The 13,350-nt window shown below is 41.6% G+C and overlaps 1 protein-coding gene across 1 annotated transcript in view; it reads left to right on the top strand.

Moving 5' to 3' along the window:
- LOC121537271 (metabotropic glutamate receptor 4-like) overlaps positions 1-13,024 on the top strand; it is a 196,419-nt gene extending 183,395 nt beyond the window's left edge. The window contains exon 6 of the mRNA XM_045206801.1: positions 12,810-13,024. Coding sequence (XP_045062736.1) covers positions 12,810-13,024 — 215 coding nt within the window. The remainder of the gene's footprint in view (positions 1-12,809) is intronic.
- The last annotated feature ends 326 nt before the right edge of the window (positions 13,025-13,350 follow it).

The following is a 13,350-nucleotide window of genomic DNA, read 5'->3' as shown; positions in this document are numbered from 1 at the left end:
CCAAGATCTGAAGAAACTACATCAGGATAACTTTGGAACACTGGAAAACCAGCTTAAACAGGACCTACAAATATGGACATTATTTTCCGGATTGACTGACCTTCATGTCTTAAAATAATGACGGACTGTCGTTTCTCTTTGCTTATTTGAGCTGTTCTTGCCATGATATGGACTTGGTCTTTTACCAAATAGGGCTATCTTCTGTATACCACCCTTACCTTGTCACAACACAACTGATTGGCTCAAATGCATTAAGAAGGAAAGAAATTCCACAAATTAACTTTTAACAAGGCACACCTGTTAATTGAAATGCATTCCAGGTGACTACCTCATGAAGCTGGTTGAGAGAATGCCAAGAGTGTGCAAAGCTGTCATCAAGGCAAAGGGTGGCTATTTGAAGAATCTCAAATATAAAATTATTTTCATTTGTTTAACACTTTTGGTTACTACATGATTCCATATGTGTTATTTAAAAAAATGTATGTCTTCACTACGACTCTACAATGTAGAAAATAGTACAAAGGAAAAATCAAAAAAATAAATAACGGAAAAGTGGTGCGTGCATATGTATTCACCCCCTTTGTTATGAAGCCCCTAAATAAGATCTGGTGCAACCAATTACCTTCATAAGTCACATAATTAGTTAAATAAAGTCCACCTGTGACCAAGGAGCTCTCCAAACAGGTCAGGGACAAAGTTGTGGAGAAGTAGAGATCAGGGTTGGGTTATAAAAAAATATCCAAAACTTTGAACATCCCACGGAGCACCATTAAATCCATTATTAAAAAATGGAAAGAAAATGGCACCACAACAAACCTGCCAAGAGAGGGCCGCCCACCAAAACTCACGGACCAGGCAAGGAGGGCATTAATCAGAGAGGCAACAAAGAGACCAAAGATAACCCTGAAGGAGCTGCAAAGCTCCACAGCGGAGATTGGAGTATCTGTCCATAGAACCACTTTAAGCCGTACACTCCACAGAGCTGTGCTTTATGGAAGAGTGGCCAGAAAAAAAGCAGTTGCTTGAAGAAAAAAATATGCAAACACGTTTGTTGTTTGCCAAAAGGCATATGGCAGACTCCCCAAACATATGGAAGAAGGTACTCTGGTCAGATGAGACTAAAATTGAGCTTTTTGGCCATCAAGGAAAACGCTATGTCTGGCGCAAACCCAACACTTTCATCACCCCGAGAACACCATCCCCACAGTGAAGGATGGTGGTGGCAGCATCATGCTGTGGGGATGTTTTTCATAGGCAGGGACAGGGAAACTGGTCAGAATTGAAGGAATGATGGATGGCGCTAAATACAGGGAAATTCTTGAGGGAAACCTGTTTCAGTCTTCCAGAGATTTGAGACGGAGGTTTACCTTCCAGCAGGACAATGACCCTAAGCATACTGCTAAAGCAACACTCGAGTGGTTTAAGGGGAAACATTTAAATGTCTTGGAATGGCCTAGTCAAAGCCCAGACCTCAATCCAATTGAGAATCTGTGGTATGACTTAAAGATTGCTGTACACCAGCGGAACCCATCCAACTTGAAGGAACTGGAGCAGGTTTGCTTTGAAGAATGGGCAAAAATCCCAGTGGCTAGATGTGCCAAGCTTATAGAGACATACCTCAAGAGACTTGCAGCTGTAATTGCTGCAAAAGGTGGCTCTACAAAGTATTGACTTTGGGGGGGTGAATAGTTATGCACGCTCAAGTTTTCAGTTTTTTTGTCTTATTTCTTGTTTGTTTCACAATAAAAACTATTTTGCATCTTCAAAGTGGTAGGCATGTTGTGTAAATCAAATGATACAAGCCCCCAAAAAATCCATTTTAATTCCAGGTTGTAAGGCAACAAAATATGAAAAATGCCAAGGGGGGTGCATACTTTCGCAAGCCACTGTATTTCTTTTTAGACTTTCTGTTTTGCCATTTATGAATGTGTTATTCAATGTTTTTCTATGGGCTATAGCAGTAAAGGCCAAATTCAACGTTTCATCAAATATTATTATTTTTTAAAAAAAATGTATATACCTACTGGGGTCCTACAATTCAAAATCAAATGGCTAAATGATGCATGTTTTGACTATATTAAATCAATTCCATATGTTAGCTTTGTAAATTAAAATCTAATCTATTTTATTTGTCACATGCTTCGTAAACAACAGATGTAGACTAACAGTGAAATGCTTACTTTAGTGTAGGCTTCAGTGCAGCCTTTGATATTATTGACCATAATCTGTTATTGGAAAAACATATGGTATGGCTTTACATCCTCTACCATAACATGGGTTGAGCGCTATCTATCCAATAGAACACTGTCTGTGTGTCTGTGATAAAGAGATGCTCTGCATTTTTCACACCAAAGTTGACCAAACAATTCCTGCAGCCTCTAGTTTGATCTAATCTTGACTATTGCCCGGTGATATGGTCAAGCGCTGCAAAGAACTTACATATAGCTCTGACAGACATATACCCTTTACAGACAGACTTTACGTTATGTTGATGTATAACAGAGTGGCGCAGTGGTCTAAGGCACTGCATCGCAGTGCTAACTGTGCCACTAGAGATCCTGGTTCGAATCCAGGCTCTGTGGCATGCCGGCCGCGACCGGGAGACTCATGGGCGGTGCACAATTGGCCCAGTGTCATCCAGGGTAGGGGAGGGAATGGCCGGCAGGGATGTAGCTCAGTTGATAGAGCATGGCGTTTGCAATGCCAGGGTTGTGGGTTCGATTCCCACGGGGGGCCAGTATAAAAATATATATGTATTCACTAACTGTAAGTCGCTCTGGATAAGAGCGTCTGTAAAAATGTAAATGTAATAACTTATATTTTCAAAAGAATAGAATAGCATATTTTGAGTTTAATTATGTTACTGGTCTGTGCAGCCTATATGCTATATCGCTACGCCATGCACATGAAATCAATAGTTATTTTTTGCATAAACAGGCAAGACACACTTACGCTACCCTGATCACAGTCAACACACATATAATTTATAGTAGGCTAAGAATATAACAGAATAAAATACAAATAATATTTTTCCAACACAACTTGCGTCACGGCAAAGTGTGGAACCGCTGTCATATAAAAAAAAGTGATATTTTAAAACAGAGCTGTTATGATGAGTTTCTCTGGTGTCAAGTAATTCAGGATGCAGGAATATACTTAAGCAATTATATGGGGAGTTAATACAAAATATTTAATAGATACGGTACCGGGTTCGTCTAACAAAAGGCAAATGCTTTGCCTCTTGTCATCCGAACTCCTGAACAAAGAAAACCTCTCAGTTTATATACTTAATGTTACACGTTTCTTCACCAACATCTGGTAACCATCAGTTGGCACTCCCCACTTTGATGTTATTACCTTGTACCCCAAGTCAGTATATTATATCTATCAATCATTCTAAGATAAAGCCCAGTAACCTCCCTCGACATACTGGAATCCTTGACATCCAGACTCTGCGGCACCAAGAGTCACCTATCTAATAGATTTAACCTTGTTCCTACAACACTATGAAAAGACATCATAACAAGAGCCCAAGGCAAGCCCATGCTTTTTTTGATCCATGTTTCTTCTTTTTCCTACCCTCACTCCGCTTTGTTACGGAGCAGGCGTATAGGGTCTTACATTGAGAGTATCTTCATCATGATACTGATAGAAAATAATAGCAATCTACGGTATATTTTCAAAAGCATGTTTGTCTCGTGTTCATATTTCACAACCTCCGTGGGCTTTTGGAGTTGCCTTTATGTGGACGAGCAAAATAATAGGCCTACACTTGATTTAGGCTAAATGTTTCTGATCAGTGATAGATGAGCAAACAAATAGATTAGCTATACCACCTCCACTTATTTGCCCAGCCAGCGAATTAACAAAATATACAGACGGAGATTCAGTTAAACAAAATCACATTGATTGATTAAGACGAGTCACAGGCTTTTGGTCGGAAGTAGGCCTAGGCTACTATGTGACTGTGAGTGAAGAGCAACATAATCCACTTGTTAAGCTACATGACATGCTTGCAAAGTGTTCTGATCAGTGCTAATAAATGAGCCAACTAGACAAGATGATCATGAGCATCACTCAACTTTTCTACAGCCTAATGGTAGCCTAACCAATATCTAAACGGAGATTCAGTGAAAATTAAAATCTTACATTTTTAATTTTTAATTTTTTTATTTGACGTTTCTTTAACCAGGTAAGCCAGTTGAGAACAAGTTCTCATTTACAACTGCGACCTGGCCAAGATAAAGCAAAGCAGTGCGATAAAAAACATCAACACAGAGTTACATATGGGGTAAACAAAACATAAAGTCAAAAATACTACAGAAAATATATATACAGTGTGTGCAAATGTAGCAAGTTATGGAGGTAAGGCAATAAATAGGCCATTGTACAAAATAATTACAATTTAGTATTAACACTGGAATGATAGATGTGCAAGAGATGATGTGCAAATAGAGATACTGGGGTGCAAATGAGCAAAATAAATAACAATATGGGAATGAGGTAGTTGGGTGGGCTAATTTCAGATGGGCTGTGTACAGGTGCAGTGATCGGTAAGGTACTCTGACAACTGATGCTTAAAGTTAGTGAGGGAGATAAGAGTCTCCAGCTTCAGAGATTTTTGCAGTTCGTTCCAGTCATTGGCAGCAGAGAACTGGAAGGAATGGCGGCCAAAGGAGGTGTTGGCTTTGGGGATGACCAGTGAGATATACCTGCTGCAGCGCATACTAGGGGTGGGTGTTGCTATGGTGACCAATGAGCTAAGATAAGGTTTATAGATGACCTGGAGCCAGTGGGTTTGGCGACAAATATGTAGTGAGGACCAGCCAACAAGAGCGTACAGGTCACAATGGTGGGCAGTATATGGGGCTTTGGTGACAAAACGGATGGCACTGTGATAGACTACATCCAATTTGCAATTTGTTTTACGAGGGCATGTTTGGCAGCATGAGTGAAGGAGGCTTTGTTGCGAAACAGGATGCCGATTCTGGATTTAACTTTGGATTGGAGATGCTTAATGTGGTGTCGTCTGCGTAGAGGTGGATCTGAGAATCACCAGCAGCAAGAGCGACATCATTGATATACACAGAGAAAAGAGTCGGCCCAAGAATTGAACCCTGTGGCACCCCCATAGAGACTGCCATAGGTCCAGACAACAGGCCCTCCGATTTGACACATAGTTGGTGAACCAACCAGGCGAGGCAATCATTTGAGAAACCAAGGCTATTTAGTCTGCCAATAAGAATGCGGTGGTTGACAGAGTCGAAAGCCTTGGCCAGGTCGATGAAGACGGCTGCACAGTACTGTCTATTATCGATCGCGGTTATAATATCGTTTAGGACCTTGAGCGTGGTTGAGGTGCACCCATGACCAACTCGGAAACCGGATTGCATAGCGGAGAAGGTACGGTGGGATTCGAAATGGTCGGTGATCTGTTTGTTAACTTGGTTTTCAAAAACTTTCGAAAGGCAGGGCAGGATGGATATAGGTCTGTAACAGTTTGGCTCTAGAGTGTCACTCCCTTTGAAGAGGGGGATGACCGCAGCAGCTTTCCAATCTCTGGGGATCTCAGACGTTGATCCAGATCATTCCAAACATGCTCAATGGGTGACATGTCTGGTGAGTATGCAGGTCATGGAAGAACTGAGACATTTATAGCTTCCAGGAATTGTGTACAGATCCTTGTGACATGGGGCCGTGCATTATCATACTGAAACATGAGGTGATGGTGGTGGATGAATTGCACGACAATGGGCCTCAGGATCTTGTCAAGTTATCTCTGTGCATTAAAATTGCCATCGATAAAATGCAATTGTGTTCGTTGTCCGTAGCTTATGCCTGCCCATACCATAACCCCACTTCCACCATGGGGCACTCTGTTCGCAAGGTAGACATCAGCAAACTGCTCGCCCACACAATGCCTTACACGTGGTCTGTGATTGTGAGACCGGTTGGACGTTCTGCCATATTCTCTAAAATGACGTTGGAGGCAGCTTATGGTAGAGAAATTAACATTCAATTCTCTGGCAACAGCTCTGGTGGACATTCCTACAGTCAGCATGCCAATTCAACGCTCCCTCAAAACTTGAGACATCTGTGGCATTGTGTTGTGTGACAAAATAGCACGTTATAGAGTGGCCTTTTATTGTCCCCAGCACAAGTTGCACCTGTGTAATGATCATGCTGTTGAATCAGCTTCTTGATATGCCACATCTGTCAGGTGGATGGATTATTTTGGCCAATTAGAAATACTCACAAACAGCTTTTTGTGCATATGGAACATTTCTGGGACTAACACTTTACATGTTGTGTTTATATTTTTGTTCAGTATATAAAGAAAGGTCAGCAAAAGTTGGCGGGATGCTAAAGTTGGCAGAAAAACGTCTTGGTTTGGAAGGTGTAATACTTACTCCACCAGACATGTCACCAGGGGTCTCTTCACAGTCCCAAGGTCCAGAACAAATTCAAGAAAATGTACAGTATTATATAGAGCCATGATTGCATGGAACTCCCTTCCATCTCATACAGCACAAGTGAACAGCAAACCTGGTTTAAAAAAACTAATAAAGCAACACCTCACGGCACAACACCTCTCCCCCATGTGACCTAATTTGTGTGTGTATGTACTGACATGTGTAACTGATGGAAACACACACACAGACTCTAAAACACACTCGACACACACCCGCACATTATTATTCTTTAGTTGTGTGACCAAAAGTATGTGGACACCTGCTCATCCAACATCTCATTCCAAAATCATGGGCATTAATATGGAGTTGGTCCCCCTTTTGCTGCTATAACAGCCTCCACTTTTCTGGGAAGGCTTTCAACTAGAGTTGGAACATTGCTGTGGGGACTTGCTTCCATTCAACCACTAGAGCATTAGTGAGGTTGCGCACTGATGTTGGCCGATTAGGCCTGGCTCGCAGTCAGCGTTCCAATTCATCCCAAAGGTGTTCGATGAGGTTGAGGTCAGGGCTCTGTTCAGGCCAATCAAGTTCATCCACACCGATCTCGATAAATCATTTCTCTATGGACCACGCTTTGTGCACGGGGGAATTGTCATGCTGAAACAGGAAAGGGCCTTCCCCAAACTGTTGCCACAAAGTAGGAAGCACAAAATTGTCTAGAATGTCATTGAATGCTGTAGCGTTAAGATTTCCCTTCACTGGAACTAAGGGGCCTAGCCCAAAGCATGAAAAACAGCCCCAGAACATTATTCCTTCTCCACCAAACAGTTGGCACTATGCATTCGGGCAGGTAGCTTTCTCCTGGCATCCGCCAAATCCAGATTAATCCGTCGGACTGCCAGATGGTGACGCATGATTCATCACTCCAGAGAACACGTTTCCACTGCTCCAGAGTCCAAAGGCAGCGAGCTTTAAACCACTCCAACTGACACTTGGCATTGTGCATGGTGACCTTAGGCTTATGTGCGGCTGCTCGGACATGGAAACCCATTTCATGAAGCTTCCAACGAACAGTTCTTGTGCTGAATTTGCTTCCAGAGGAAGTTTGGAACTCGGTAGTGAGTGTTGCAACCGAGGACAGGCGATTTTTACATGCTACGCGCTTCAGCACTCTGCGGTCCCGTTCTGTGAGCTTGTGTGGCCTACCACTTCGCGGCTGAGCCGTTGTCGCTCCTAGACATTTCCACTTCACAATAACAGCACTTACAGTTGACCGGGGCAGCTCTAGCAGGGTAGAAAGTTGACAAACTGACTTGTTGGAAAGGAGGCATCCTATAATGGCGCTACGTTGATAGTCACTGAGCTCTTCAGTAAGGCCATTCTACTGCCAATGTTTGTCTATGGAGATTGCATGGCTGTGTGCTCAATTTTATACACCTGCCAGCTGGTATAGACAAATCCACTAATTTGAAGGGGTGTCCACATAGCTTTGTATATATAGTGTGTATATGCAGTGGGGGAAAAAAGTATTTAGTCAGCCACCAATTGTGCAAGTTCTTCCACTTAAAAAGATGAGAGAGGCCTGTAATTTTCATCATAGGTACACGTCAACTATGACAGACAAATTGAGATTATTTTTTCCAGAAAATCACATTGTAGGATTTGTAATGAATTTATTTGCAAATTATGGTGGAAAATAAGTATTTGGTCAATAACAAAAGTTTCTCAATACTTTGTTATATACCCTTTGTTGGCAATGACACAGGTCAAACATTTTCTGTAAGTCTTCACAAGGTTTTCACACACTGTTGCTGGTATTTTGGCCCATTCCTCCATGCAGATCTCCTCTAGAGCAGTGATGTTTTGGGGCTGTCGCTGGGCAACACGGACTTTCAACTCCCCTCCAAAGATTTTCTATGGGGTTGAGATCTGGAGACTGGCTAGGCCACTCCAGGACCTTGAAATGTTTCTTACGAAGCCACTCCTTCGTTGCCCGGGCGGTGTGTTTGGGATCATTGTCATGCTGAAAGACCCAGCCACGTTTCATCTTCAATGCCCTTGCTGATGGAAGGAGGTTTTCACTCAAAATCTCACGATACATGGCCCCATTCATTCTTTCCTTTACACGGATCAGTCGTCCTGGTCCCTTTGCAGAAAAACAGCCCCAAAGCATGATGTTTCCTCCCCCATGCTTCACAGTAGGTATGGTGTTCTTTGGATGCAACTCAGCATTCTTTGTCCTCCAAACACGACGAGTTTAGTTTTTACCAAAAAGTTCTATTTTGGTTTCATCTGACCATATGACATTCTCCCAATCCTCTTCTGGATCATCCAAATGCACTCTAGCAAACTTCAGACGGGCCTGGACATGTACTGGCTTAAGCAGCGGGACACGTCTGGCACTGCAGGATTTGAGTCCCTGGCGGCGTAGTGTGTTACTGATGGTAGGCTTTGTTACTTTGGTCCCAGCTCTCTGCAGGTCATTCACTAGGTCCCCCCGTGTGGTTCTGGGATTTTTGCTCACCGTTCTTGTGATCATTTTGACCCCACGGGGTGAGATCTTGCGTGGAGCCCCAGATCGAGGGAGATTATCAGTGGTCTTGTATGTCTTCCATTTCCTAATAATTGCTCCCACAGTTGATTTCTTCAAACCAAGCTGCTTACCTATTGCAGATTCAGTCTTCCCAGCCTGGTGCAGGTCTACAATTTTGTTTCTGGTGTCCTTTGACAGCTCTTTGGTCTTGGCCATAGTGGAGTTTGGAGTGTGACTGTTTGAGGTTGTGGACAGGTGTCTTTTATACTGATAACAAGTTCAAACAGGTGCCATTAATACAGGTAACAAGTGGAGGACAGAGGAGCCTCTTAAAGAAGAAGTTACAGGTCTGTGAGAGCCAGAAATATTGCTTGTTTGTAGGTGACCAAATACTTATTTTCCACCATAATTTGCAAATAAATTCATAAAAAATCCTACAATGTGATTTTCTGGACATTTTTTTCTCAATTTGTCTGTCATAGTTGACGTGTACCTATGATGAAAATTACAGGCCTCTCTCATCTTTTTAAGTGGGAGATCTTGCACAATTGGTGGCTGACTAAATACTTTTTTCCCCCACTGTATACAGTATATGTCTGTAATGTTTATGTTATTGTTTTAAATGTATGTAAACTGTAGTCTTTTTGTCTGTATTGTCGTTTTAGTTATGTGTCGGATCCCAGGAAGACTAGCTGTCACCATTGGTGTCGGCTAATGGAGATCCTGATAAAAATCATAAATGAGCAGCAGATCCCTGTTCAGTGATCAGAGCCTCCTCATCCTGGCATTCCATACGTTATTTGTCCCATTAATGCCAAAATATTGATAACAGCTGAGTTGTGTGTGTGTGTGAGATTGTGTGTGCGCGCACGCACTTGAGTAAGAGCAGGCCTTTATGATTGGTATGCCTGTGGCACACATTTACAGGACCATAACGGGCCATTATTTATTCAAGCTTCTTAAACATTCAAAGGCTTGTCAGGGATGTTCAATTGCTTATCCCAGTTTGGGAAAATACTGATTCAGACTGCAGATAGCAGCAGCAAGAGAAAACTAAAATATATTTATCTGTTCAAAGCCAGCATTTGTTAACATGAAGTGCTTCTGTTTAGATAAGAAATGGCCATGTGTACCTTTCATGAGGCATGCAGAAAACAAAAAGCTGAGCAACTTTAACAATTACTCCATCCTGTTTTTCTTTTTCTTATCTTATACATTCTATGTCTTGTTTACATTCAGGGAACAAGTGGATTAGGCATTGAGAGACAAAGTGAGATGAGAGAGAGAGCTAGAGCTGAATCTGGAGCATGGGTCTGAAGGGAGAGGGAAAGAAGTGACCTCAGAAGCCATCCCCTAGATGGCACTGCCTGTTGATTTGTATCACAGCCATCAACACTGGACAGTAGAGTCCTTACTTAGCGAATGCAAGAGTAATATGTGACAGAGTCCCATTCATCAGTGACAATGAATGTCTGGCTACCAACACAGAGGCACTGAGACTACTTTCCAAATGGACATTAAAGAACTAGACTGATTATGTGGACTGTTGCCTCCCCCGTTTATCACTGGCAAGAGGGGATTAGGTAACAGAAACACACAACATACATAAACCTAGCATTTATGTACCTGTTTTATTAAGTTTAAGTCTTTCAATTATATAGTATGAATGTACAATATATGTACTTTTACATACTATCGAGGTATAGGCATAAAGTTGAGTAGAAGTTTTTTGAAAAATAGTACTGTATAGGTTTACTCCCCCCATCTCCCATCTCCCATTTCAATCAGATATTATCCAGTCTACTTATTTAATTCCATGAGCACTAAGCATCAAGCATTGAGAACATTAGTAAGCAATCTAACAAAATCCTTTCATTGACTAGGAGTGTTTGAACTGAATCGGAGGACGTCGACCCTGTTGATTTTACTTGAATAGCATGGTGCGGAATTGTCACACAGGATAAAAGAGTGGCAGATGGTACCTGTTACTTTAAGGATCAGCTGTCAGTGCTTTCACATGTTGCCCCTATCTTGGTCCCCTCGCTAGCTCCTCCAAACTCTGGTTTTCAGCTAATGATTTCATGGGACAAGGATGCGACTTTTAATTATCTTCACTGACTATTATTAAAATGTGTGCTGTGACAGTGTTCATATTAGATGTATGACTGAACTCATTGCATCCCTCTGAGAATGATTTCAGTCTTGTTAAACTTTGTTCAGCATATCTTATAGATCAGGGTTTCCCAAACTCTGTCCTGGGGTCCCCTCCTTGGTGCACGTTTTGGTTTTTGCCCTAGTACTACACAGCTGATTCAAATAATCAAAGCTTGATGATGAGTTGGTTATTTGAATCAGCTGTGTAGTGCTAGAGCAAAAACCGAAACGTGCACCCGGGGGGGCCCCCAGGACCAAGTTTGGGAAACCCTCATAGATTACATAATTCAATCCCCAGCTACTGATTTAATTTAGTTAAATTGAATCCGTTTTTGATTTAATTTAACTAAATTCAAAATTGTAGTTGATTTAGTTAGAATGCCACAGCCAGTGTTAAAATCATTCATAATTCAGACAGCGGAGCAACCCTAACCTGTGTTTCATTCTCATCAGACTCTTCTCAATGGCTGAAACCTCTGGTCTGGCATACTGATAATATAAACTATAGTCATGCTGTGTATGGAATCACAACTCACTTAGTTGTTATATAGAGCAGTCAGGCCCAATTCCAAAGGTGGGGACCTTGGTTGGTGGTTGTGGTTTTTCCTTCTTACTTGTGCTGTAATAATAACAACTGAGACCAGCCAATTAAAGGCCAGTGGACTGCCCCACTGTCACTCTCTCCATGCAGGCGCACTGACAGGGCAGCGGCTAATTGCGGGACCAGGATGTTAATTGAAACATTGCTTAGTGATTAACACATTTCCAAAGCATTGAAACAACCTCTGTTATGATTAATATACACCTGTCATAATTAATTACATTGATACTGAAGAATGATTAGGCCTGTCTTGCTTTGTCTTCCAGTCCTCTTCCACCACACAATCTCGCCTTGATTAACACATCTCCTGATGAATAGTAGAACATGGCAGATAAACAAGACCTGTCATTCAGTTCTGTGTTCTTTCTATATCAAAGAAGCCTTTCCAGATATGTAGATTTTTTGTCTCAAGAGAACTCTAATTTCAGTTGAAGGTCTATACCAGACATATTCCGAAGTGCAGTAAAGTTTTGGGATGCAATGATATGTGTTGAGATGTAAATGTATGCTAAGAGGCTTTCCTCATCAATCAGAAATAACAGGCCATAATAAAATATATAAAAGCCATTTTTTTAAATCATTTGCATTCATAGAAAAGGGATCCTCTAATTGATGTCTGGAACAAATAGCATGTAATTGGCAACTTTCATTTCTGCCAAGCTACAAATAAATTAAGTATGGGTAGGAAGGGTAGATTAACAATAAAGCAATCAGAACACTCTAAAAGGCTATCATTTGCTTGATTTCCCTTTTCTTGCAATCACTGTTGTTCAGTCGTTGCGTTCTCTGAGGTTGGTTGGTTGTTCTGCTATGCAGTAAAAAACTGCAGTCTTATTGAGCATACCATGTCAAATCAGTCAGAGTGGACAGTCAAAGTTGAGTAGCTGTAAAAACAAAGGGGAACTAAAAACAAAGCCAACTATTTGCTGAAAAGTAGGGTAGAGTTGGAGTTACAATAATTGAATTGCTTATGAAAACTGTTAAGATCCACTGTAATACAGAAGTGCTTTTATTCTCTTTGGACTAAATGTTATTACATGAGTGTTAGTGTTATGCTACTGTATAATAACTGAATTTAACAGTAACTCCTATCTTTGTGTCCCTTTAGACCACGAACGGATCGGGAAGGACTCGTCCTATGAGCAGGAGGGGAAGGTCCAGTTTGTGGTCGACGCAGTCTACGCCATGGCTCATGCCCTACACAACATGCACAAGGAGCTCTGTCCAGGCAAAGTGGGCCTCTGCTCCAAAATGGAAACCATCAATGGAACCATGTTGCTCAAGTTCATTCGCAAAGTCAACTTTACAGGTTTGTCTGTGTAATGCACAAACAACAAACACCTGTGAATATATGCAAGATAGCAGATACACACAAATAATACACAAACACTATACAAATATACACATTGGCAAAGGCATCAGCATTTCCTTCAGTATTTCTCGCTCTGTAAGACAATGCCTTACCATACATTTGTCAATTGAAACAGACTCTTAAACCCCAGCTTTGTTCCTTCCACCACATTTAGCTTGAATGATGTGGCTTACTAGTGTAATTATTTTGAAAACAAACAGTAATGCAAGAAACACTGTGGTTCTACAGCCAACTGAAAGATTCCAGAGTGTTCCAGAGAGCAGCATGAAAAATGCCT

The sequence above is a fragment of the Coregonus clupeaformis genome, chromosome 24 (assembly GCF_020615455.1).
Source record: "Coregonus clupeaformis isolate EN_2021a chromosome 24, ASM2061545v1, whole genome shotgun sequence".
Lineage (NCBI taxonomy): Eukaryota > Metazoa > Chordata > Actinopteri > Salmoniformes > Salmonidae > Coregonus > Coregonus clupeaformis.
This window is presented reverse-complemented; position numbering and strand designations above follow the sequence as displayed.